This window comes from Rhinopithecus roxellana, chromosome 13, assembly GCF_007565055.1.
Source record: "Rhinopithecus roxellana isolate Shanxi Qingling chromosome 13, ASM756505v1, whole genome shotgun sequence".
NCBI lineage: Eukaryota > Metazoa > Chordata > Mammalia > Primates > Cercopithecidae > Rhinopithecus > Rhinopithecus roxellana.
In genome coordinates, this window is record NC_044561.1 from 49,644,843 (window position 1) to 49,671,908 (window position 27,066).

General features: G+C 47.6%; 2 protein-coding genes across 9 annotated transcripts; one reads left to right on the forward strand and one right to left on the reverse strand.

The window, feature by feature from the left end:
* Positions 1 to 328: 328 nt before the first annotated feature.
* Positions 329 to 26,457, forward strand: SMIM11A (small integral membrane protein 11A). 8 transcript variants are annotated; one of them, XR_004052732.1, is made up of 7 exons: positions 329 to 426; positions 3,432 to 3,507; positions 4,260 to 4,370; positions 10,604 to 10,770; positions 23,408 to 23,610; positions 25,268 to 25,340; positions 25,789 to 26,457. XR_004052732.1 is itself a non-coding variant. In XM_010358859.2 (6 exons), the coding sequence occupies exons 3-4, from the start codon at positions 4,359 to 4,361 to the stop codon at positions 10,766 to 10,768; spliced, it is 177 nt and encodes a 58-aa protein (XP_010357161.1). In that variant the 5' UTR covers positions 329 to 426; positions 3,432 to 3,507; positions 4,260 to 4,358; the 3' UTR covers positions 10,769 to 10,770; positions 11,787 to 11,825; positions 25,789 to 26,457. The 8 variants fall into 8 exon arrangements, 6 of the variants coding, with proteins under 6 accessions (XP_010357161.1, XP_010357162.1, XP_010357160.1 ...); XR_747488.2 differs by lacking the exon at positions 23,408 to 23,610; XM_010358859.2 differs by lacking the exons at positions 23,408 to 23,610; positions 25,268 to 25,340 and adding an exon at positions 11,787 to 11,825.
* FAM243A (family with sequence similarity 243 member A) lies at positions 23,795 to 24,869 on the reverse strand. Its single transcript, XM_010358857.2, has one exon. The coding sequence runs from the start codon at positions 24,767 to 24,769 to the stop codon at positions 24,014 to 24,016; it is 756 nt and encodes a 251-aa protein (XP_010357159.1). The 5' UTR covers positions 24,770 to 24,869; the 3' UTR covers positions 23,795 to 24,013.
* Positions 26,458 to 27,066: the final 609 nt, after the last annotated feature.

Sequence of the window (27,066 nt, forward strand, 5' to 3'; positions counted from 1 at the left end):
CGAGGAGAAACCCAGGTAATGCGAGAAAGCAGAAGGCGGAGGGGTCGCGCGACAACCCACCCTCCAGCTCAGGTGAGTTCAGAGCGAGAACACACCGTCAGGCTTTGACAAAGGCACCCGACCCACACCCCAGCGCCTCCCCACCGGGTCCTACGTGGACTTCAACCTCTAGCCACAGGACCCAGTGCTGCTGACCAGGGCTGCCCGCTTGGGCTCACTGCGCCTGCGCACGTAGCGGCGCGCCCCAGGAACGCTGCCCGGGCCCACTGCGCCTGCGCACGGAGTAGTGCACCCAGGTCGGCGGCACTGGCCCATTGCGCCTGCGTACGGAGTGGTGCATTTCGGGACGTGTAGTTTTCCCCGGCAGGACCGTGGAAGTCGTGGTTTGCGTGCGGCCTGGCGCGGGAGGCTCCGCCACCGGGATCAGTAAGTGTGTGACGTCGGGGTAGGAGGGTGCGATCCAAACTCCAAAAGCTCTTTGGGGTGCTGCGATCTCGCGGCCTGCCCTGCGCTCGAGTTTTCCCTCCTAGACAAAAGTCGGCGGGCGCCCGGTCGCGCCGGGGCGGGGATCCGGAAGGTGAAGGCCGCCAGGCCCCACCGCGGGGCGCCCCAGCTGGACCTGGCCGTCGGGCGCCGTCAACCCGCTGAGCAGCGTGTTCCGGCTGGCACGTGGCCCGGGCGGGGCCCATGATTGGTTCAAGCCTACGGTGTTGGTCTCCGGAGAGTTTAGGGGGACGAGCAATCCTCTGGAATGGTGGGGGAAGCGATGACAGCCCCTGGCCCTCATCCTCCGCTTTGGGGGATGGGGGGGTGGGTTGGGAGGGCAAGTGTTGCTCCCTGAGTGTTGGGGGGAAGGGGGTGGGGAGAGGACCCTGAACTGGCCCCCGGGTTACCCAGGAGGAGCTGAGGCCCAGAGAGGTTCAGCGACTCGTCCAGTGTTGCACAGCGAGCACAGGCACCGACGTTGCCCTCTGGGGCCTGGGCTTCCAGCAGGGAGAGACGCAGACACCTGTCATTGCTTCTTGGCGGATTCCTGAAATGTTGAGTTGTGGAGTCTGGGCAGCTGAGATCGGGCAGGGCTGGCTTCTTGAAGGTCAAGGCCCCCTTGTAGAGGGCCAAGTCATGCCCAAGGTTCACCTGGCAGCCCCCTCCCTGGACCTACCCCTCCTTATGATTGGGTGAAGGGTTGGGTGAATAGGGTAGAGACCGGGAATGAGAACAGCTTCAGAAAGTTCAGACAAAGGGCGCAGCATGATTAGTGACTGGAAGGAGACAGCAAGCAGTAGACTGATCCTTGAATTTGTTAGGTGTGCCAAGAAGAAACAGTATTAATAGATTGTGGACGATACATATCCATATTGCTTTAGTTGGTCTAATCAAAATAAGCGAATAGCTTTTTTGTTTCTAAGAGAAACCTGACAAAGGAAGACAGGGTATTTTTGCAGTGAAGGAAATAGAAATATTTGGAGTTGTATCTAAGCCACTTGTTACTTTTGTGTTTTAAGCTAAGATCGTGGATAGTTCCAGGGAAAGTTAAAAATTTCCCGCACTTCGTAGATTTTATTCCCTTCAAAAACGTCCCCACCTTGTTGGCTTTTGCAGTTCAGTCCTCAGATGCCAGCTGCCTCTTTTCTAATATTGCATCAGGTGTACATATGGCAGCAGAGCAAATAGCTTACTGATACTTTTAGCTTTTTTCTTTTCATTTGCCAAAGGCTCAATGAAAATGGCTGGCTTGGGCATGTAATTGAAGGGAGGTGGGGAAAAGTAATTCAGAGGGAGCGGGTGGGAATGAGCAGGACAGATGAGGGTGGTTCACCCTCTTGACTCCCACCTCACTACAGCCCTTCTGCTGCTATTGCAGATTGATTCTAAATATGTTTCTTTCCTAAAGCGCTTGAATTTTATCACTCCAGGTATGAAGTTGAGGCAGCCGCCAGTATATTTTGGCAGTCAGGTTCTGTGATATCAGAGAGGATGGTGAATTGTGAATTCCAGAGTTGCAGAATTGTTCTTTAGATTCTGATTTTTTAAATGACAGCACTTCGGTTCAGAGGGTTAATGACTTACCCCAGGTCATATGCTACGCCATGGGTGCCACCAAGATTAGAGCTCTGATCTCCGGTTCTCCTGGTCCTCAGGCTACTGATCTTTATTCCCTGCCCTGCTGTCTTGGAATGACTGCATTTTGCCCTGGATGTCACTAGCCTATATCCTTCAGCTTGGCGTGTCCGGTCATGGAAGGAGAGAGATTTCACATAACAAGAATGGCTGACATTCAGTGCTTTCTGTGTGTTGGCCATGGTGCTTAGTGTTTACAGTCTAATCTGCAAGAGAATTTACAGATGGGCAAGTTGAGGCTGAGAGAGGCCAAGTGACTTGTCCAAGGTCACACTGCTAGTGAACATAGCACGTGTTTTCCAGAGGGCCAGGCTGCTGGATATTTTTTCATTCATTTCCTCCTGTAAGATCGTTGGACCTATTTCTCATTCTTGACTTTGGGAATCAATATTCTACGTACATCAATTCACTGGGTATGCAGTTTTGTCTCAGAAAATTTTCAGGGAACAGCCAGACTCATCTACTATATCTGTATACAACTCAATTAAAGCAGAAATTGTAAAAATAAAATTTATAAGACCTTTAACATTTTAATATACAACATAGCTATTCACTAAGATTATTAGAGATACCCAAAGTGAAAATTGTAGCAACAGGTTATAGCATGTTAGGAGCATATTTCTTTAGGGCAGGTCAGAATCTGCTGCTCTTTAAAGACAAGTGGGCCATTTACACATGAAGGTAACGAGCACGTTCAGCCACCATCATTACAGTTAAACAGAGCTACGATTTAAATTCCTGTCGCTACCTTATCTGACTTTGAAGAAGTCATGGGGAAAACTTGGCTACCTTGTGCCAACCGCTAGCTTGTTTTCAAGATATTATAATCTTGAATAGATGGGAGATCTTTGTAATTGAAAGTTTTTTAAAAAACATCTTGCCTGAAGTTCATATTATCCCCACTCTAAAGGCCTCTGACATTTTCAGCCACTTTTCTTAATTATGACGGTAAGTACATTTCAAGAGAAGTGTTTCCCTGACTTTTGAATGCAAAGCTCTCTGCCTGTGTCAGGATAGTGCCAAGGTTAAAGCCCTGGAGCCAGACTGGATGGGTTCGAATCCCAGGCCCACCTGTGAGACGCTCGATGTGTTACTTAAATTTTATGTCCTCCTCTCTAAAGTGGAGGCAGTAAGCTGTTTCATGGGGTAGTTGTGAGGGCTAAATGCCTTAACTCGTCTAAACACTTTAGCCACTTTCTTGTGTCTGACACAAAAACGTTAAGCTATGATTATTGTGCTATGAAGCACTGAATTTCAGAAAACGTAGGGGCACTGAACACGATCTGCTTGACACCTTTCTTCACTTACAGATGGGACTGAAGCCCCAGCGGGAAGCCACTTACCAGAGGATGTAGGTTCTTCATCCAGAGCTCAAGTCTTCTTGGGGTACGTGTCATATTCTAAGAGTAGTGACCTACAAGGCCTTGGAGCGGATCCCAAGGCTTGGGCTGCCGGCCCTGCCTTCTTACTTCCGTATGCCACGGCGTGGCATATGACCTGGGCTAAGTCATTAACCCTCTGAACCAAAGTACTGTCATTTAAAAAATCAGAATCTAAAGAACAATTCTGCAACTCTGGAATTCACAATTCACCATCCTCTCTGATATCACTTCCTTCCCCATCTTCTACTAGGTCTCCCTCAAGCTTTAGAGAGAATTCTGCACCTGAATTGCATCCGACAGTTTTTCTGCCCTATCCCTTATTCCCTTGCTCCCAGATCATCTTTGAAAAACCAAATTGAACTTAATTAACACTCAGAGGACTTGACAAAGACACTCACTCCCAAACGAGCTTGTGTTTCGGTCTGGAGACAGGTGGAGGGACGGATTTTAGAGTTGGGCTCTTAGGTCCACAGATGAATGGAATGGGAGCCCATGTTCCCTCAGGAGAGGTGCTGTGCTGCTGGGGGCTACAGAGAGCTGCTGAGGAGAGCTTTCTGCTCAGCAAGGGCCAGGCCTGTCTGGGCCCTTGCCCAGCCCATCCACTTCCCACCAGTCTCTCAATCGCCTTGTCAAGGACACAGCCCACCTCTCTGCGGAGTTTGCTTTCTGTTCACATGCCCTCTCTCCATCAAAGAGACATCTTTCTAAGGTGATCTGCCCTAGGAACTCCAAATTGTCCTGTTTCTTCCTGCCCAGATCAGACCTTCCAGCTCCCTGGACTTGACCTTCCAGCTGCCTCTCATGTACTTGTCTGTTGGGGGTTTGTGTTGATCAGGAGTGAATTCACAGTCTACCATGAACTGGAAGGTGAGTATAGTTTTAAATATTTATGGCTTGGGGTTTTTTCTTCCTTCTGATTGTGAAAATTCAGAATAACAGTTCTATACAAGTAGACTGATTAAAAAGAAAAAGTAGGTGAAAGCATAATATTTATGTTTCATTTTAAGTTAAAACGTAAATGTACATTTACTCACTGGACTTCTGGAAGAAGGCCAGGCCTTTTCTTTGAGTGTGCATTCACTAACTTCAAATCTTCCTCACTTTTGTTGTAAAAACTATACCTTTAAAGCTTTACCTGCAATTTTGCATTGTGCTTTCTTTTTTTATACTTTTTTTTTTTTTGTAGAGATAGGGCTCCACTATGTTGCCCAGGCTGGTCTTGAACTCCTGGACTCAAGCCGTCCTCCTGCCTGAGCCTCCCAGAGTGTTGGGATAACAGGAGTGAGCCACCGCACTCGGGCCATGTTGGTTCCTTTAAAGTAGATGCAGTGGACTGAATATTTGTGTTTCTCCAAGTATATGTGTTGCAACCATAGTGCCCAGTGTGATGATATTTGGAGTTGGAGCTTGTAAGAGGTAATTAGGTGATGAGGCTGGAGCCCTAATGTTTGGAAGAGTGACTGTATTAAAAGGGCTCCAGAGCACTCTCTTACCCTCTTTCTGCCGTGTTGGGGGTACAACAAGAAGCCAACCGTGGGCAGTCTGGAAGAGGGCCCTGCTAGAACCCCCCGTACTGCACCCCGATCCTCAGGCCTTCAGCCTTCCGAACGGTGACAAGTACCTCTTCAATAAGCCACCCAGTCTGTGGTCCTTTGCTCTAGGAGCCTGCATTGACTAAGACAGTGGATTAAGACCTTATGAACAATGCGCACACAAAATCTTTCCAGCGCTTCACACTCTTCCCTAACCTTTTATAGTTGTCTTGCCAACAGCACTTTTTTTTCCAACTCAAACTTGAGTCTTTCAAAGCATTCAACTTAGTTTTCGTAAAAACTCTTGCTTTACACAGTCATATTTCACAAGTGTGATGTTTAAATAAGTTATGGCGAGTAATAAACTGCTTTATTAAATAAACTGCTTGGCGAGTAAACACACCTGACCCCTGTGAAACATCAGATTCAACTGGTGGGAGCAGAAGTTCAAGGGCAGCCAGGGAGTAGGTCAGCAATCAGGTTTCACCGAGAGAAAGGAGAAGGTCATTGTAAGTCCCGGAAGTCAATAAGGTGAGGTGGAGGTTGTTTAAGAGAGCGGCCACTAAAATAATGTTTATCGTAGTCACTTTGCAAAGTCTAAAATCAAGCAAAAGTTGTACATCGTCTCACCATCTAGAAATGGCTACTATTAACAATCTCGGTATATTCACTTTTTCTGTATATATGTGTGGCGTGTTTTCATACATAGGATCTTATTATACGTGTTTTTTCAATTATTATAAGCATTTTCTTCAAAACATCCAGTGGTTTTCTATTGCAAGGAGAAACTGGAAAGGTCTGGAAGCAGGATCCGGGAGCCAGGAAGGTAGCTTTCCCATCTTCCCCAGCTCTGTGGGGCGAGGGGCTTGGCAGGCCCTGCAGGAGGGCCGAGGGCCCAGGAACTGGTGTAAGTTAAAGATGCAGAGTGAGTGTTCTGTGAAGGGTTGGAAGATATAGGAGAGTTTGTTTAGAATGGCTTGAGGATCAGAGCTCACAGTGGAAAGGCTGGGAAGGAAAGAAGAGACAGTGAGAGGATGGAGAGGGGAAGAAGCAGAAAGCAGTGTGGGCCGAGGTTTAGGGAGGTCATTCGCCCACTGCAGTGGCTAAGTCAGTAGAGGAGAGAGGCAGTAACTGGTACTAAGGGCTAAGGTTCAAAGCATTAAACCTAATGCCTCAAGGCGGTGTTTCTCACCCCCAAGCACTAGTTAAGGCAAGGATTTCGAGCCCGACTCCAGAGTTTCTGATTGGGTAGATCTGGCTGGGGCCTGAGAATTTGCACTTCTCACAAGTCCCAGGCGGTGCTGGTACACACTGGTCAAACGCAATGCGTGGGGAATTTTCCTCTTTAATTGTGGAGTGACACCAACCCACGTGACCACTCGGGCCAGTCTTGCTTGTGACAGTTTTTTCCACCATCAGGAACAAAATCTGCCCAAACCTTCCCAGCTTCTGCACGGTGGCTTCCAGGGAGCAGCTTCGTGTTTAAACACAGCCCCATCTTGTGTAGTGTTAGAAAGGAATGGCCCCAGGCTGGGCACGGTGGCTCATGCCTGTAATCCCAGCACTTTGGGAGGCCGAGGCAGGCAGATCACTTTGAGCTCAGGAGTTCGAGACCAGCCTGGACAACGTGGCGAAACCCTGTCTCTACAAAAAAATACAAAGGTTAGCTGGGCGTGGAGGTGCGTACCTGTAGTCCCAGCTACTAGGGAAGCTGAGGCTGGAGAATTGCTTGAGCCTGGGAAGTGGAGGTTGCAGTGAGCCGAGATCATGCCCCTGCACTCCAGCCTGGGCAACAGAGTGAGATCCTGTCACAAAAGAAAAAGAAAGACATGGCCCTGATTGCAGAGAGCTGCGGAAGGTGGAAGGTTTGGTAGCCCCTGATGCATCTGGTGGCCTTCCCCCTCTGGCTCAGTGGGCCATGGCCGGCAGTGACAGTCTACAATGCTACCTGTGCATTAACAACAAGTGTGGCCCCATTATTTAAAAACTTAGTTATTCCTGGCCGAGGCAGGCGGATCACGAGGTCAGGAGATCGAGACTATCCTGGCTAACACGGTGAAACCCCATCTCTACTAAAAAATACAAAAAATTAGCCAGACGTGGTGGCGGGCGCCTGTAGTCCCAGCTACTCGGGAGGCTGAGGCAGGAGAATGGCGTAAACCTGAGAAGCGGAGCTTGCAGTGAGCCGAGATCGCACCACTGCACTCCAGCCTGGGTGATAGAGCGAGACTCCGTCTCAAAGAAAAAAAACAAAAAGCTTAGTTATTCCCATTTCACAGGTATTAGGGTTTTGTTTTTAAAAGTGAATGTAGATCTAGGCCAGGCACAGTGGCTCACCCCTGTAATCCTAGCACTTTGGGAGGCTGAGGTGGGAAGATCACATGAGCCCAGGAGTTCAACACCAGCCTGGGCAACATAGTGGGACCCCATCTCTTCAAAGAATCAGAAAAAATTAGCTGTGCATGGTGTCATGTACCTGTAGTCCCATCTACTTGGGATGCTGAGGTGGGAGGATGGCTTGAACCTGGGAGGTCAAAGCTGTGAGAAGCCGTGATCATGCCACGGTACTCCAGCCTGGTTGGAGTCTCAAAAAAAAAAAAAAAATTCATGTAGATCCAGTCTACCCTGGCAGCATTTTCCTCCCCGAAGGTCTGTATGTTTCAAGAGATGTAAGGGATATTTTAAAAGGAAATTGGAGGAAGGGGTTTCATACCACTGAAGGTCAGTGCCTAAGAGTGGGCAGGAAGGGGGCTCTGGCTCTGGAGCCCTTTGCTTTACCCTATGAATGTTCTTGACCCCTGCTGCCCTTGTGCTGCATCCTTCTCAGTCCACGCTTCTGCCTCTTGCCGTGCCTCTCCACTGCCTGTAAAACAAAGTGAACACTGAAGCCTCCCACCGGCGTCCATTGGCTGATGTGTTTCCATTTCCACACGTTTTCTAACCTCTGGATGAGAGAGTACATTCCTGCAATTGCTAAAGCTAAGTTTCCTATTTGGATTGTAGATAGCTATGGGCAGTAATGTGGTCTTCATTATATTAATAATAGGGCCCCGGCCAGGCGCCGTGGCTCACACCTGTAATCCCAGCACTTTGGGAGGCCGAGGTGGGCGGATCATGAGGTTGGGAGTTGGAGAGCAGCCTGACCAACATGGTGAAACCCTGTCTCTACTAAATATACAAAAAATTAGCCGGGCGTGGTGGCACATGCCTGTAATCCCAGCTACTCGGGGGGCTGAGGCAGGAGAATTGCTTGAACCCAGGAGGTGGAGGTTACAGTGAGCCGAGATGGTGCCATTGTACTCAAGCCTGGGTGACAGAGCAAGACTCCGTCTTGAGAAAAATAATAATAATCATAGGGCCCCACTGGTTTATTCAGAGAGACTGAGAAAGCTGGAAGAGCGTAGCTTTTCCCAGTGTGAGTCAGTGCGTCAGGTAGCCTGGAAAATCCCAGTAAACAAAAAGAAGTTTATACAACAACATTCTTTTCATAGCTGGTTTGTAGGCATGGCACCAAACCTTCACCTCTAAAATGCAAACCTTCAAGGAAACAGGATTTCAGGGTTTACTGGAGGGATGGGATTAGCCTAGGTCTGAGGGAAGAAGAGCCTGGAAACGAAGTCAATGTTTAAAGCTACTCATATTTACCAGAGTAAAAGGTTGAAAAGTTTCACTTTCGGAACTTTTTCAGTCTTTTATACTGATGCCAGAGTGATCTTTCTGAAGTGCATGTGTTGTGCTTATTCTTTACTGTTAAAACAATTTCATGGTTGAAAACTATTAGCTAATTACTGAGTGTTCTTGTGTTCTTACTGTTTCAGTAAAATTAAAACGATTTAAGTATTTGCATCCCTGCCTCCTCCCATGATTTTCATTGTATTTCTATCATATCATGCTATATCCCTTCTGCAAATATCCATACATAACCAGTTAAATGATTTCAGAGGTAGCGAGTCCAGTTACCTCTGGAAAATTCAGTAGCCGAGCCAGAGTGTATTTGCATATTGTAAATGTGAAGTGGATGGGTGTGAGGAATGAATCATACACAGTACAGGACAGTGTGATGCTACAGAGTTGGGCTTTGGAGCATTTGGAGCTGGGTCGGGCCCTGCCTCGCTGACTGCTGGCCTCCCCGCCTCTGCATTTTCTCAGCTCCCCCACAGTCAGGGCGAGCCATCTGCTTATGGAGGTGGCTAAGGGCAGAAGGGAAAGAGCCGCGTAAGGCAGTTTGCACGCCGTGAGTTCCCAGTCTACAGCAGCTGATGCTACAGCTTCTAAGTGTGAAATCCACTTCTAGTTCTGAGTCATAAAGAATTTCGATACAATCAGGAACATTTATCTACATACATTGTGATTTCATGAATTGTAGTTTATTGAAAATCAGGCTTCAGTGGAAGGGAGACTGGCCCCGGGGTTAGAATGTCCTTCCAACTGGCACGAGGGAGCTGTGGGACGCCTCAACCGCTCAACCTCCAGGAGCTCTCCTTTCCTTGCTCATATAAACAGCGGGTCGATTAGGTCCCCTTGGAAGTTCTTTCCAGCCCCCTGGTTCTGTGAGCATGTTGTACACACTAACTAGGTTCAGATCAACTTCGGTTAGACTCTAAGAGGGAGGTGCACATGTATCCCCCGTAGTGGAATCTCATTGGTATTTCATATAATAAGTGATTGGCAGAAATAAGGATTTCATTGGGATAAAATCCTACCTGGTCCTCTAAAATAATGACTGCTCAACCAAAGCATACCTTTTCACTATTTGGGAGGGAATTTTTAATCACACAAAAAGTACATAATTACCATTCAGGTCATACTAACCATGTGTATGGAACTAATATTTGCTTTGAGGTACTGTTGCAATATATAGAATTTCACAAAAAAGACCTACTAGTGCAAAGAGTGAGTAATTCAAATCCATAGTTTTTCCCTAGACTTTATTTTAGTGAATGGGGTTGCAAGAGCAGTTAGGAAGTAGCTCTGTTTTAATGTTTTGACTTCTGTTGTGTTTTATTTTACCGTCAATTGCCATTGCTAATGAGTCTCTAGAAGCAAAAGAAAATCCCAGAGTACTAAAGCTGCAGTTTCCAGAAGCAAGGTCTGATTCACTCTTACTTTGCAGATGAAGGGGCAGGAGCTCAGAAAGCAAGAAAGGAGCTCATTGCCTGACCCAGGTCACACAGTCCGTCGGTGGCAAAGTAGAGCTGTGACCCAGGCCTCCGGGCTCCAGCTCCTTTCACGATCTGGCTGCTGCCTCAGAAGCAAGGGCCTGGGTGATCAGCAGGTTACACGGCTGAGCTGTGAGAGACCAGAGTTATCATGCCTGTAGATGACTGGTGATCCCCTCCATGAAGCCAGTCACAAGCAAGCAGCAAAGAGCAGAGCTGTAACTTGACTGTTGGTCCTATGTGGATAGAAACCTTTTCTGCCTGGTCTCCCATGTAGCCCCAGCCCCCTGTCCTCGTGCCTGTTGCAGAATAGGTGCTAAGTAAATATTTGTTGACTGAAGGAACATAAAAGAAACCTCCCATGTCAGTGATGAAACATTTAGTTAACATGGCTTCTTTCTTCTTGAAGGTTCTTGAGCACGTGCCCCTGCTGCTGTATATCTTGGCAGCAAAAACATTAATTCTCTGCCTGGCATTTGCTGGAGTGAAAATATACCAAAGAAAAAGATTGGAAGCAAAACAACAAAAACTGGAGGCTGAAAGGAAGAGGCAATCAGAGAAAAAAGATAACTGAAGGTCAGTCCACAGTACCCGGCCTTGCAAGTGGGAGCTGGCCAGTGGGTTGGGGTGACCGACCAATGAACGAGAGAGGTCTGAGACTTCCCTGTCCTTCGGGTCTGAAGGGCTGCGTGGGGGCATGTGGCCTCACCTGTTCTCTAAGGTAGAACTGCTCCATAAAGGGCCAGGTGTGCGGATCCTGGTCCTGGGATCTGAGTGCTGCTGAGCCAAGGCGCACGGAGGATGAGTTCATCCTTCTCGAAACCTGCAGTGGCAGTGGTTCTTGACAGGTATTGGGTTAAAAATTGAGGACTTAATGACAGCTGTGGACCTTCTTCCCAGAGAAGCACACATGCTAAAACCATCTGCATTTGTGTGTGGGGAGAAGTTTGCAGAAGTGAGGAGTCCAGGAGTACAAGACCAGCCTGGGAAACACAGCAAGACCCCTTCTCTACTAAAAATTGTTTTAAAAATCTAGCCAATGTGGTGGCATGCTTTTGTAGTCCTAGTTACTCAAGAGGCTGGGGTGGGAGGATTGATTGAGCCCAGGAGGCTGAGGCTGCAGTGAGCCGAGATTGTGCCACTGCCCCACTCTAGCCTAGGTGACAGAGTAGGATCCCATATCTTAAAGGTCATTTGAAATTCCAAGATTAAGAAACCCTGTTATCTTTGAAATAAAGTCTGACTCCATGGTATGACAAATAAATCCCTTCTCAGTCTGGTCTTAACCCAGACCTCATTTGCCACTTCTCTCCACTCCCCATCCCCCTGCAGGCCATTCCTCTGCCACCATGGCCTTTGGCCTTGCTTATTAGGTTCTTCCCAAGGACCTCCTCACCAGGCTTGAGGGTGCAGTCATCATTGTCACCCAGTGCCTATCACAGTACACACTGGCGGGCTTAGAACATGCTTGGGGAGTTATAATACATCCAAGCACCAGAAAGTTACTGTTAAGCCCCTGTTACAGATTTCACACGTGACAATTCACAATTACCTTGATTCCAGTGTGTTGATGCCGTTTCTTCAACTTGCAGGTTGAGTGCTGTGCTTTAAAAATCAGAGGATTCAGCAAGGTATGGTGACTCATACCTGTAATCCCAGTGCTTTGGGAGGCAGAGGTGGGAGGATCATTTGAGCCAATGAGTTCAAGACCAGCCTGGGCAACATAGTGAGACCCTGTCTCTACAAAAACTTAAAAAAAAAAAGCTTAGCCTCATGCTTATTGGGTGTGGTGGCGCATGCCTGTAGTCTCAGCTACTCGGGAGACTGAGGTGAAGGATGGCTTGAGCCCAGGAGTTCAAGGCTGCAGTGAACCATGATCACACCACTGCACTCCAGCCTGAGTGACAGAGTGAGACCCTGTCTAAAAAAAAAAGGATTCAAATGTGGTGGTGGTGGGGTTCTAGGTCAGTGGTTCCCAAACCTGGCTAATGATCAGAATTGCCCAGGTGTTTGTTTAAATGAAGATTCCCAGGCTTCAGCCCAGAGAGGTTCCATAATGGCTCTGGTTAGGTTTGGGTGTCTGGGTTTTCTGTTGTTGTTTTTAAGATATGGGATCCTACTCTGTCAGCTAGGCTAGAGAGGTGCAGTGGCACAATCTCGGCTCACTGCAGCCTCATCCTCCTGGGCTCAGGCAGTCCTCCCACCTCAGCCTCCAGAGTAGCCAGGACTACAGGAGCATGCCACCACACCAGCGAGGTTTTTTAAAACAATTTTTAGTAGAGAAGAGGTCTTGCTGTGTTGCCCAGGCTGGTCTTATACTCCTGGGCTCCAACGATACTTTAACCACAGCCTCCTGAAGTGCTGAGGTTACAGGCATGAGCCACTGTGCCCAGCCTCTGCTCTTTTGAAAACCCATTAGATAATCCTTAGGTTGTCTTCTCAGCAACAGGTAGGAACCACTGGGCTAGGTGGCCTCCCAAGCCCAGCCCACTCTGAGATTCCATGCTTCTGTCAGTAGGAATACCCTTGCAGTGCCGTCAGGCTTGTTGAGGCTAAAGGCCTACTGATGAGGAACAACACCCACTGAGTGGTTATTCTGTGCTGGGGACTTTGCTAAGCGTTTCATGCACAACCGTGTTATTCAGCCCTGATGACTCTGTGAGGCATGTTCAGATTGAAAGAATGGCTCACTCTACATAGTGAAGAACAGAATCAGAAATCGATCCCAGGTCAAATGCATTCAATCAGCACAGCCAAGCCCACGCTGCACTACCTTCCCGAATACAGGCAAGTGAGCTCGTAGGGACGCTTCGCGCTCTGTGACTCACCCCTTCTGGCATCTGCTCACTTGCTGGTCCTCAGTGAACTGTAGGCTTTTGCTAGATAGAAGAAGTTACTTACTTTCTTTTTCTTTTTTTAAAGTGTTTTATTGACTGAAATTTAGGAGTAGGCATTACGATGGGGAGGAGAGAAATTAAAAAGGGTGAGGGAAGGCAGTTTAGATTAAAATGTTGCTGATTGAATTTATATTCCTGACAATACCCACTTTGTGCGCTAAACTGATCCAAGAAGAAAAGATGAGATGGAAGATGATAAAGGCGTTGCCCCGCCCACAAACGTCACCAGAGACCTGCAGTTAAGTCAGGGCTGGATGGCTTAGAAGCGACTCAGGGAGTTGGTCTTCCTCTGTAGGCTGGCAGCTTCTTAAAGACTAGAGACTTCCTTCAAACTAAAAGGGTTTTCAGGTCGAGTGTGGTGGCTCACGCCTGTAATCCCAGCACTTTGGGAGGCCGAGGCGGGTGGATCACTTGAGGTCAGGAGTTCGAGACCAGTCTGGCCAACATGGCGGAACCCTGTCTCTACTAAAAATACAAAAATTAGCTGGGCGTGCTGGCACGCACTGGTAATCCCAGTTACTCGGGAGGCTGAGGCATGAGAATCACTTGAACCTGGGAAGCAGGGGTTGCAGTGAGCCGAGATTGTGCCACTGCACTCCAGCCTGGGCGACAGAGACTCTGTTTTAAAAAAAAAAAAGTAAAAAATAAAAGGGGGGTGGGGTGTTTCAGATGGAAGGGAAACTGTGATGCTAAAAATACATTCGTTAATAAATAGACTTGAGCGATCGACTTGAGTGGTGTCCGCTTGTTAAGTTTAAATGGCTAAGCAGAGGTCTTTATGCTGAGCAGTAAACCTCAGGTATACTCTTATCAAACATTTCCTACTCATCCCTTTGGTTTTCCCTTCTAGATTCTGCCATGTAAATGTCAGCTTGAGTGGATTCCAGCTGAGAAGAAAGAGAAGAAATACTTAATTATTATTATTATTTTTTTTTTTTTTGAGACGGAGTCTCACTCTGTCACCCAGGCTGGGAGTGCAGTGGCCGGATCTCAGCTCACTGCAAGCTCCGCCTCCCGGGTTCATGCCATTCTCCTGCCTCAGCCTCCCGAGTAGCTGGGACTACAGGCGCCGCCACCTCTCCTGGCTAGTTGTTTTTTTGTATTTTTAGTAGAGACGGGGTTTCACCGTGTTAGCCAGGATGGTCTCGATCTCCTGACCTCGTGATCCGCCTGTCTCGGCCTCCCAAAGTGCTGGGATTACAGGCTTGAGCCACCGCGCCCGGCCGTAAATACTTAATTATTGAATAAATTGTCAGAGGATAAACTCCCAACCTGGACCTTGCACTTACAATAGTGTGAATTTGTCCATGTTTTTAAAAGAACCAGTCCTGGCCGGGTACGCTGGCTCTTACCTGAAACCCTAGCACTTAGGGAGGTCAAGGCAAGTGGATCGCCTGAGGTCGGGAGTCTGAGACCAGCCTGGCCAACATGGTAAAACCCCGTCTCTACTAAAAATACAAAACTTAGCCGGGTGTAGTGGTGCACGTCTGTAATCCCAGCTACTCAGGAGGCTGAGGCAGGAATTCTCTGCTTGAACCCGGGAGGTGGAGGTTGCAGTGAGCCTAGATCGCACCTCTGCACTCCAGCCTGGGCAACAGAGCAAGACTCCGTCTCCAAAAAAAAAAAAAAAAAAAAAATTAAAATAAAATTAGAAAAATAAATAAAAGAACCAGTATTTTGTTTACTAAAATAGAATGCCTTTGTAAAAAAAGGTGTCGTGGCCTTTGGAATAAGTCAAATTGTATATCTCTTTCTCTTTGTCTTACACAGCACCCTCCACCCATGTTGTAAAGGGGGGTGGTTTGTAAACCCACACCTCCCCCACCATCTCAAGCTGGGGGTTCCCAGGTGAGAGGCTTCCACAGAGGACAAGGTGGTGCAGAAACATCTGCTGTGGAGGTGGGGTCCCCAGCACTGGGTGCCTCGGCCAGCTACCCCCGACCCCAGGCCCCTCATAGGCTGCCCTCCGTACCCTCCTTTCTCCTCTTTTCCTCCTACAGGTGCCAGACCCGTGTGAGAGTGTTTCAGAGTGTTTTCATTGTTAGGGTGGAGGGAGGCTGTGTGCGTCCAGGTGAGCTGGCCCCGGGGGGAGTCGTGGGAGCCCACCTGTGTGCCTCAGAAGTCCAAGGCGGGGGATCTGCTGACCAGTAGACACTCATGTGCTAAACACAAGTGCTTTTGTAGGCTTTGGGATTTAAAGCTACACTTTGGAATTTGTGGAAGATCTGGCCATCTTGGAAAATTAGGTAGAAGATGATGTAAGGACTGGACTAAACCACTGATCATGCCAGCGGTGCCCACGGCTTTTCTGTTGTTTGTTTTTGTTTTTTTTTTGGAGATGAGGTCTTGCTATGTCCCCCAGGTTGGAGTGCAGTGGTACAATCATAGCTGACTGCAGCCTCGAACTCCTGAGCTCAAGCTATCTTCCCACCTCAGCCTCCCAAGGAGCTGGGACTAGGCCCTGCTAATTTTTTTATTTTTAGTTGAGACAAGGGTCACGCTGCACTGCCCAGGCTGGGTGTAGGTTTTTTGTGAAGAGCATTTGGGAGTTTTGTTTTTGCTTTGTTACTTTTCCTGTACACTCTTCGACCACTAGGGGGAGATGATTAATCACTAATTGAAGGGATTTTGTTCGTTTTTTATGTTCTGAGTTTTTTTTATTTTTTTTTTCAATAAAGAAGGAGTTTAACTGAAGTAAGGCAGGCCACGCAGGAGATGGAGTTATTATTCAAATCGGTCTCTGAAGGCTCAGAGGTTAGGGGTTTTCAAGGTGGAGTTCTTGCTATCATTCCACTTCTTAGGTACATGAAGTCGATAGATGTGTAGTTAAATTATTGGCCGGATGCATGCACCGCTGGTTGTAGAGACTGGTAAAGCCCACTAGCAGGACCCCACCTGGACCACAGCAATCCCGCAACCCTCTGGACCATGACCGAGAGCAAACACAAAGGGCCTGAGATGTGTTGCAAGGCCAGAAGCCGACATCCGCATTCTCCACCCACGGAGAGCCCCAGAGTCCCTCATGCACATCCTGCTTGATCATATTACACACACTCACACATTCCGAACACATTTGTTTGGTTTTCACGCTTACAACAAACTAGAAACAGGAAGGAAGAAAGACTGTCAGCAGCAGAAATACCTTTGAGCAAGAGGGACGGTCTTTGAGAAGCAGACTTGAGAACTCACCGTGTGCTCTTCATGTGCCAGACACTGCAGCAGCCACAGCGTCCCACGTGGGATGCCGCATGTGATATTATGCTCCTCGTGATGACCTCAGGCATGAAGAAGAGGTTCAGCCGTTTCACAGTCTGTTTCACAAGTACATACATAACCCAGACGTACATGAGGAATCTCAGAAACCAAATAATTCAAAGAGTCTGGGATTCTTTCGAAAGGGTTGCCTCTGCCCAAGCTTTCTTCCAATTCTGTCTATAGGGAAACATAGCTGTCAATGTCTCATTCCCGAAGCCTTCCAGATGCCTGGATCTTTAGAGTTCTCTCCCTCACCCTAAGCTGAGTACACAAATGTTCCTGGAGGTTTGCTTAGTGCCCTGCCCTGTGCCGGGCCCCACAGGCAGAGATGGTGGGTACCCAGGCCTGACATTGGAGAGCTCCTGCGCCACTGCCGGAAACACACGCACCATCACACCGTGAGGGAGTTCCCCCGTGCAGGTCTTATCTGTGTCAGAGTGAAGCCAGAGGATGGACCGGGGAGAGTCTAGGAGAAGAGAAAGGAAGATGGATTCTCAAACATGAGCAAGCAGCAGAGGCCGTTTAAAATGCAGACCCTGGCCTGGTGCGGTGGCTTATGCCTGTAATTCCAGCACTTTGGGAGGCCAAGGCAGGAGGATCACCTGAGGTCAGGAGTTTGAGACCAGCCTGGCCAACATGGTAAAACCTTGTCTCTACTAAAAAAAAAAAAAAAAAAAAAATTAACTGGGTGTGGTGGTGCGTGCCTGTAATCCCAGCTACTTGGGAGGCTGAGGCAGGAGAATTGCTTGAACCTGGGAGGTGGAGGTTGCAGTGAGCCGAGATCGCACCACTGCACCCCAGCCTGGATAAAAGAGTGAGACTCTGTGTCAAAACAAAAAAACTAAAAACAAAAAATAAAATGCAGACTCCTGGGCTGGATTCCAGGTCCAGTGCATCAGAACCTACGGGAGAAGGACCAGGAATTTGTGATACGACCATCCCCAGGCAATTCTTGACCCTCCTTTTAAGACCTACGCTGTAAAAGATGGGTAGAGGGAGAGGCAGCAGGAGCCCAGCCTGGGAAGGAGCCATGGGGGTAGGCAGGAGGAGGGGCAGGAGAGAGCGTGTGCGGCAGCAAATCCTTCAGCCCTTACTCCCCAAGAACTCACAGCAGCCTCCACGGAGGGTAATGGTATCATTATCCCTTTTTGCAGATAAGGAAACTGAGGCAGAGAGGCCCTGCCTAAGGTCACCCAGCTGGTGGGAGGCATAGACAGGCACCAGCCCTCATGGTCTCACTGAGACTGGACTTTTCACAGCTGTGCTGTCGAGTCTGAGCCAAGTAAAGAGGGGACTAGCGAGAGTTTTTGTACTTCGAAGTCTGGGACATAAAATCTTCAAGACGTCAGCGTCAGTGACACGATGGTGACAGAGGCCAGCATTGCTGGAAGGATCCTTAAAAGGGACAGGATGGGCCCTTCTTCCTCCCTTTCTCCTTTTTGGCTGCTGGAATACTAATGCAATGGCTTGTTCCACAGCCACTTTGCACTAAGAGGTGTCTTTGAGACCTGAACCAAGTCTAGGAAAATGGAGTAAAAAGATAGGATCCTGGGCTCTCAATGACTATGGATCCATTATTTCACCCCTGAACTCATACCTTGATACTTCTTATTTTTGGTGGTGTAGCTTCTATTTCGTTGGCATCTCTGTGATCTATTCATAATTCATCTGTTTTAGCTGAAACGTGGAGCCAGATAGAGATGGGCTCAAGGGCTTCCTGATAGGAAGACTTGGATTCTGGTCCCGACCCTCTTGTTACTACTTTGATGTACGTGGTTAGGTACAGGTTAGGCCCCAGCCTGGCCTTTGTAAAATGAGCTCAATGATCACTGCCCTCCCTACTGTACAGTGTTCATCTGAACTGAATGAGGTCAAGCATGTAAAGATGGTTTGCGTGTGGTAGGACAATCACAAAGGGAAGGGTGTATACTGCCTGGGTGGGCAACTCAGCCACCAGTTGACCAGGCAGGGGCTCCATCCAACCCAACTGGATTGAGCCAATGGCCAGCGAACCCCGTTTGCTAATTTACCTGTTGGCTCCTTCCAGGGACAGCCCTGTTTCCTAATGTACCTCCACCTTGGAAGCCACCTTGGTCCGTGGGAGGGAGAGGGGCTGTGGGTGTTAGTTATGGGAAAGGTCAGAGAGGATGGGATGTTCCATCAGCCAACCACTCAGAAGGAGAATAGCGCCACCAACATCAGGAGCTCTCCCCTAGTGGACATGTCTAGAGATACGTGGCTCAGCCCAGCGTTGCTGTGTGTGGTCACCCGCTCTTGACTAAATACAGTGCTCTAAATACGGTTGCTCCCAAAGAGACTGTGGGCTGTCCTCACCAGCCGTCCTGTCCCACCCCCACCAGAAGAAACCTCTTCTTATTATTAATTCCCTAACCAATTGCAGATATTGCAGATGATCTTAAAGGAAATGCCAGAGAACAAAGTTTCCTCTGATCAAAGTATCGACATGTTTGCTTCGACCTTAGCGTGGACCACTCACTCAGTGGGTGCCAGACACGATGCAGTGGCTTGGCGCAGGTTATGTGATATTGTGTTTTGTTTGTTTGTTTGTTTGTTTGTTTGTTTGTTTGTTTGCTGAGACGGAGTCTTGCTCTGTCATCCAGGCTGGAGTGCAGTGGCACGATCTCGGCTCACTGCAACCTCTGCCTTCCGGGTTCAAGCAATTCTTCTGCCTCAGCCTCCTGAGTAGCTGGGATTACAGGCATGTGCCACCATGCCAGGCTAATTTTTGTATTTTTAGTAGAGATGGGTTTTTGCCATGTTGGTCAGGCTGGTCTCACACTCCCAACCTCAAGTGATCCGCCCACCTTGGCCTCCTAAAGTGTTGGGATTACCACCCGGCCAGGTTATGTGATTTTTAAAGTCCCACTGTATTTTATTAAGGAGTTGACTGAGCCTCAAGGAAGTAAAGCAACTTATCCAGAACATACAGCTACGAAGCTAGAAACTCAAGATTCCAACTAGGTCCATCCAATTCCAAAAGCCCGGTGAATTTTCTGTTACTTTCTATGGGAAGTTTTCAGGTTTAGTGTAAAGCAACATGTCTTAATTATGAATACAATCTTATGTAACCAAATTGCACATTAAAGCATAGTCCTTTTGATCCTTGTTTCCTCTTTTCTAATAGTTTTACAAGGCCTCAAAGGAATAGAACTCTAAATCTGTTTTATTAAATTGCTTTAGTTTTCAAACAAAAATAGCTCCTGTTGGTTTATCTTTAGCTGTTAACTTAAACACATTCCTTTTTTTATCGCTGCAAAATAATGTGTATTTAAAAGATATTCTGTCTCCTCTTTAATATTACGTTGAAATAAAATTTTCTGGTGTCCAGGGGGAGTTGACCATTTTGGCGACTGGTGTCTCATCTGAGGTCAGAGGTGAGCCTTGCAATGTAAAAATGGTGGGGGTGAAAAAGGAAAAACTCAGCTTCAGTAACTGAGCTAAGCACGGCGGTGAGGAGCACAGGCCTCAGAATCTCACAGCCCTGGTGCCTTGCCAGCGCCTAGTTTCCTGATCTGTAAAACAACGGACAGGATTAAGAGAATTAAATTAAATTACAATAGTTGTGTGTTAGTGGCGAGGCAGCATGAATAATGGCTCTAAGTGTGAATTCTGGGTTGATTCTCTCTGTGCCTCAGTTTTCCACATCTTTTTTTTTTTTGAGAGGAAGTCTTGCTCTGTCGCCCAGGCTGGAGTGCAGTGGCACGATCTTGGCTCACTGCAACGTCCACCTCCAGGGTTCAAGCGATTCTCCTGCCTCAGCCCCCCGAGTAGCTGAGATTACAGGTGCCCGCCATCACACTTGGCTATTTTTGTATTTTAGTAGAGATGGGGTTTCACCATGTTGGTCAGGCTGGTCTGAAACCCCTTACCTCAAATGATCCGCCCACCTCGGCCTCCCAAAGTGCTGGGATTACAGGAGTGAGCCACCACACCCAGCACGTGTAGCTGTTGGTGCCTATTATTCCAGAACCCTGGGAGGTGTGGAATAAATGGGATGTAGGGCAAAACCCACTCATCTCCCAAAACTCAGGCCACCCACACACAAAACTCAGGGCCTGCACAGTGAGAGCACATTGAAGTGACCAGGGAAGTTTGAGTACCATGGTTTGTTCTCAAGGAACTTAAATCCTAAAACGTACATGAAATCCTGAGGGAAAAAGACCTCACAGATATACTACACAATATCAGCTGTTTCACCAGGTTAATTGCCAATGAGAAATGCAATATTTCTATTGACAGAGCAAGACTTCCTTTAGCACCTGTGGCTTGCTGAATAGTGGCCACCAAAGATATCAAGGTCTGTTCCCTGGAACCTATGAATGTTTCTCTTTATATGGAAAAAGGTCTGCATATGTAACCAAGTCAAGGATTTTGAGATGTGAAGATGGTTTTAGATTACTCAGGTGGGTCCTAAATGCAATCTCAGGTGTCCTTGTAAGAGGGAGGCAGAGGGGGATTTGACACAGGATGAGAAAGTGGTGTGGCCACAAGCCCAGGAATGCCAGTAGCCACCAAAAGCTGGAAGAGGCAAGAAACAGGTCCTCCCTGGAGCCTCTGGAGAGAGTGCCGCCCTGCCGACAGCTTGCCTTTGGCTGTCTTGTCTGTCCTGTCCTATCCGTTTTATTTTCTTTCTCTCTCTCTATTTTTTTTTTTTTTTTCTTTTGAGATGGAGTCTTGCTTTGTTGCCTGGGCGGGAATGTGGTGGTGTGATCTTGGTTCACTGCAACCTCTGCCTCCCGGGTTCAAGTGATTCTCCTTCCTCAGTCTCCCAAGTAGCTGGGATTACAGGCACCCACCACCCCACCCAGCGAATTTTTGTATTTTTAGTAGAGATGGAGTTTCATGCCAGGCGCGGTGGCTCACGGCTGTAATCCCAGGACTTTGGGAGGCCGAGGCGGGCAGATCATGAGGTCAGGAGATCGAGACCATCCTGGCTAACACCCAGCCACCATGCCTGGCCCACTTCACTCCCCTCCCTTCCCTTCCTCTCCTTCCCTCCCTCTTCCTCCCCTCCTCTCCCTTCCCTCTCCCCTCCCCTCCCTCCCCTCTCCCCTCCCCTCCCTCTCCCTCCCCTCCCTTCCCTTCCCCTCCCCTTCCCTCCACTCCCCTCCTCTCCCCTCCCTCCCTTCTTTCCTTCCCTTCCCTCCTCTCCCCCCTCCCCTCCCACTCCCCTCCCCTCCTCTCCCCCCTCTCCTCTCCTCCCTCTCCCTTCCCCTCCATTCCCCTCCCCTCCCTTCCCTCTCCTCCTCTCCCCTCCCTCCCTTCTTTCCTTCTTCTCTCTTTCTTCTTTCTCTCTCTCTCTCCCCTCCCCCTCCTCCTTCGCCCCCCTCCTTTCTCCCTTCTCCCTCTCTCTTTCTTTCTGAGACAGGGTCTCACTCTATCACCCAGGCTGGAGTGCGGTGGTGCGATCAGAGCTCACTGTAGCCTCAAACTTCTAGGTGCAAGCGATCCTCCTGCCTCAGCCTCCTGAGCAGCTGCAACCACAGCCACTATACCTGGTTTAATTTCTGTTGTTTTAAGTCACCAAGCCTGTGGTAATTTGTTTCAACAGCTACGACAAATTAATATAGCACTGTTGACTGTCAAGTGAGGCCTGCAACAGTGGAAACTTTATAGTTCTGAGTGGTCAGCTGTTTGAGGTGTGATTAATCTCCAGGAAAAATGTTACCAGGATTCCCTTTGTAACCATGACAAAATGCTGCAGAAGTCCACCACTTAGTTGCTGAAAAGCACTGAACATTCGCCTTCATCTGACAAAGTCTTTCTGAATAATACAGGGAGGTTCAGGTGGGAAAGAAGACAAGCAAAGGATGGGATGCCTTCTGCACTTGGCTGTCAGGAAATTCTGTGTAGAAATTCTTTCTCTCTCTCTCTCTCTCTCTCTCTCTCTCTCTCTCTCTCTCTCTCTCTCTCTCTCTCTCTCTCTCTCTCTCTCTCTTTCCTTTTCTTTTTGAGACAGGGTCTGACTTGTTACCCAGGTTGGAGTGCAGTGGCGCGATCTCTGCCCAGTGCAACCTCCGCCTCCCAGGGCTCAAGTGATTCTCCTACCTCAGTCTCCCTAGCAGCTGGGACCATAGGTATGCACCACCATGCCCAGCAAATTTTGGTATTTTTTGTGGAGATGAGGTTTCGCCATGTTGCTGGCCTCAAACTTCTGAGCTCAAGTAATCCTTTCACCTTGGGTTCCCAAATTGCTAGGATTACAGGCATAAGCCACTGTGCCCAGTCCAGAAATGTTCATAAAATTTTTTTCAAAGACCTTATTTTTTACAGCCATTTTTTAGATTCATGCAGAATTGATTGAATTGAGTGGGTGCCCCACCACCCACCACCGCTATCAACATCCCATATAAGTTTACAAGGTTTTTTTTTCTTTTCTTTTAGAGACAGAGTTTCACTTTGTCACCCAGGCTGGAGTGCAGTGGACAAACATAGGTCACTGTAGTCTCCAACTTCTGTGATCAAGTGATCCTCGTCCCTCAGCCTCCCAAGTAGCTAGGACTATAGATGCATGCCACTCAGCCCAGCTATTTTTAAGTATTTTTGTAGAGATGAGATCTTGCTATGTTGCCCAGGCTGGTCTTGAACTTGTGACCTCAAGCAGTCCTCCTGCCTCGGCCTCCCAAAGTGCTGGGATTACAAGTGTGAGCCATGGTGCCCAGCCATAAATTATTCTTTTTACACGCCTCAGAATGATTACCTCTAAAATTACTGTCCGAATATACATAACCAAGAGTGAATTTTATGGTATGTTTAATAGGGGTCAAGCCTTTTTCTATAAAAGTGAAAAAGACAACCACAAATTCTTACAACAGACATCGGCAGCAGCCCCAAACCTACATAGGGGGTGTTGTCCCAGTTGCAAGTGGCTCAGCTACAGGGTTTCGAGATGAAACTCCACCGCACAGTCTAATGACCCGCTGGGCTTCCTGGAGTTGGTGGGGAGATTGGCTGAATAAGTGGTCTCTGCAGACCCCCATGCATGCCACCCCTTTGCCCACCATAGCCCACTTGAACCCACCACTGTCATAACTTTCCAGGTCCTAATTGGGACCACCTACTCCACTTGGAGTGTCCAGATGGAGTTTCCCCTCCGCAGATGCCTCTCACTCATCCTCCACTACTTTGCTGACAAGGAAGGAACGATAATTGGCAGGAGGGAGTCTTGCTTGGTGACCATCTGGACGATACCTCACACATGGCCAGCTGGATGCCTGTGGATGACTTTGGTGGATGGAAACTGGTTGGCACGCTATTTACTTTGGGCTTTTTGTGGGATGACTGCACGCTGGTTCTCTTATTTTCTCAGACCAAATTTTGACCACACAACCTTTCAGCCTGCTCACCCCTGCTTACCGCCATCCTCCTTTGGGCTGGGTTAGACTCATCCTCCCCTTGACAAAGCCTTCAAAGCAGCCTTCACAAGATAAGAGTCGAGACCCCTATCTTACCAATACATTTTAGTGAAACTTCTAGTAAACTCAAAGTGCTTGCCAACATCCTCAGGAACAAGTCAGTTCTCGCAGCACCCCTGTGGGGTCGCTGTTGAAGTATCTTTGGCTGCAGTGGTATGGAATCCATCTCAACAGAGTGGACGGTAAAGACCAGACTTGTAGCATCCTCACTGCTTGTTGGAGGAATCGCCCTTAGGAAAATTTCCCAAGATAGTAGTTTTCCCATCTCCGTACTTTGCTAGTTAATGTTCTCCACTTGCTTGGGTTTATCCTTTCAATTCCTTTGCTAATTAAACTGCTGAAAAGTATACATTCGTAAGAATAGACACTGTCAATGGACTGCAAACAAAACTCTTTTCTGTTATTGATGATATACCATTTCAGAGAAGACCAGGCTGAGTCTAAAGGGTTCAGATAATTACAAGGGGAAGGCAGAGAGAGTAGTTCATGGCCATAGGACTTGGCCACCTCTGGGCAACACGCAATGCTTGCTAAGTTAATGACTGTAGGGATATAGAACTGGCCCTCAGCCTCTCTGTCTTCCTTTGGCCTCTGCTCTTCCTGCTGTCTTCTCTCTTTGACCACGATGACACACTTTCCATAGGCCTTCCTCACCACATCACAGAACTCAGAGAAGAGGCTGTCTTCTTGTTTGATACACAGCTCATCTCTTAGGAACATCCGATATTTCCAAGGCACCCATCCTTGACTACCCGCAGCGTGCACAATACACCAAGTTGGGGTTTGTATGAAATATCCATCACTAATATCTTCCCCAGTTACTAGACTTTCTGAGATACTGGTTTCCCCAAAATATACAGTCTTAAATCCATCATACTGCAGTGTTCTCAGTGTTTTCAGATACTGGAGGCATTGCTTCCTCTTGATGCCATCAAATTGACTTCTGATAATGATGTTTCTTAAAAGAGGGCTTGCAAAGCGAGGCATGGTGGCTTCTCAAATGTTTTTAAAAGCTTGCATGTCTGCATCTGGGGAGAGATGGCAAGTGGGGGATGATGACCTCATAAAGGGCTTTCTTACAGCGGTGCCAGTCCTACAGATACACTTCAGGTTTCACAGCATCATGGAATAAATACTCAGAACAACTCCCTTCTGACCCATAAAATATGGAAATTGCAGATGCTACCCATAAAAAATGCTACTTTGACACCACTTCTGCAATAGGTCTGAGACAGAGGTTAGCAATCTTTTAATAGTGATGAGCCTACCCATTTGGCTTAAGATGGGGAGAAATGTTTACATTCATTTATCCATTTCAAAAATATGTACTGCCTACCTGCTGTACACCAGGCATTGTGCCAGGCACCAGGGGTATGGTCATGACACACCTAGGGAGTCCTGGACTTACGTGTTGTGTGTCTGTGTATGCATAGAATTTGTGCCAACTGCCTTTCCATTTGCACAACTAAGAGTGATTTTTTCCAGGTGGCAGAAGGAAGGTATGGCAAATAGCAAAATAAAGTCAGTCTGCACACCTAGCTTCCACTGGAGCTTGCAGGTATTATTATTATTATTATTTCTTTCTGAGAGGGAGTCTCTCTCTGTTGCCCAGGCTGGAATGTAGTGGCGTGATCTCAGTTCACTGCAACCTCCACCTCCCAAGTTCAAGTGATTCTCCTGCCTCAGCCTCCCAAGTAGCTGGGATTACAGGCGCCCACCACCACGCCTGGCTAATTATTTGTATTTTTAGTAGAGATGGGGTTTTACCATGTTAGCCCAGATGGTCTCGATCTCCTGACCTCATGATCTGCCCGCCTTGGCCTCCCAAAGTGCTGGGATTACAGGCGTGAGCCACCGCGCCCACCAGGAGCTTGCAGTTATTGAGCTAATTCAATACCTCATCTTGAAAGCACTTTGAATTTTATATAGTCAGGCAAAATGACAGTTTGCTTCAATCTCTAACAGTCTCTTCAATTTCCTTTGTATTTTCTTGCCTCTTTAATCAGAGCTAAAGACGTTTCATAAAATGGGCATGAAGGATTCCCTCAAATGAAGATGTGGACAAAATGATTGGTCAGGTCCTTTGCTCTACTGTTGAATGGAGGAGGATTTTTTTCCCCCGCCGACACAGGGGTTTTCTTGGAGCTCAAGTTTGGACAACCCCAGACAGTAAGATAATCTCATCATGGTAAAGTTAATAAGAAATATGTGGTCTCCAAACAGCCTCTTCTGGAGGCCAGGATCAGCAGGTTTGGGTGGGTAATTGGCTTGTGGTCATTTTCTCTTAGGATTTTTCTTTTAGTAGTGGAAACTGTTTTTCAGATCAAATTTGGATGCCAACTATGTGGAGCAGAAGTATGGCTGCTGTGGTGGAATTGATCCCCCTGTCAGCCACACCCTTTTGTCTCCCCCTACCCCAAGGGACTCTGTGGCCTGGAACCGCAGTGTGAAATGCTGTATAGTGCAATGAAGTCAATTTTAAGACAAGAGTTCTTTGCCTCTCTCATCTAATTTTTAGTTATGGAGATGAGACACTTGTTCAGAAGTATGGAAAAGTATATATAATATGTTATCTTTTAGATATGTGTGTAAATATGCATATGTATGCAATGTGCTTATATTTTAACGCATAAACAACATGAATAAAGCAAACACTCTAGACTTCTCCAAATGTATCTTGTTTTATAGTTTTCACTTTGGAAAATGTCAACATTTTTACATTAAAAAATATTACTCAGCTATAAAAAAGAATGAAATCACGTCTCTTGCAGCAACATGGACAGAACTGGATGCCATTATTCTAAGTGAAATAATTCATAAACAGAAAGTCAGATACCACATGTTCTTACTTTTAAGTGGGAGCTAATAAATGTGTACACATGGGGACAGAATGTAAAATAATAGACTTTGAAAGGGAGGTTGAGGCAGGAGAACCATTTAAGGCCAGGAATTTGAGACAAGCCTGGCCAACGTGGTGAAACCCCTTCTCTACTAAAAATGCAAACAAATTAGCCGGACGTGGTGGCTGACACCTGTAATGACAGCAGTTTAGGAGGCCAAAGTGGTTGGATCACTTGAGGTCAGGAGTTCGAGACCAGCCTGGCCAACATGGTGAAGCCCCATCTCTACTAAAAATACAAAAAAATTAACTGGGCATGGTGGTGCATGCCTGTAATCCCAGCTACTTGGGAGGGTGAGGCACGAGAATCATGAGCTGAGACTGCACCACTGCACTCCAGCCTGGGTAACAGAGTAAGACTCTGTCAAAAAAAAAAAAAAAAAAA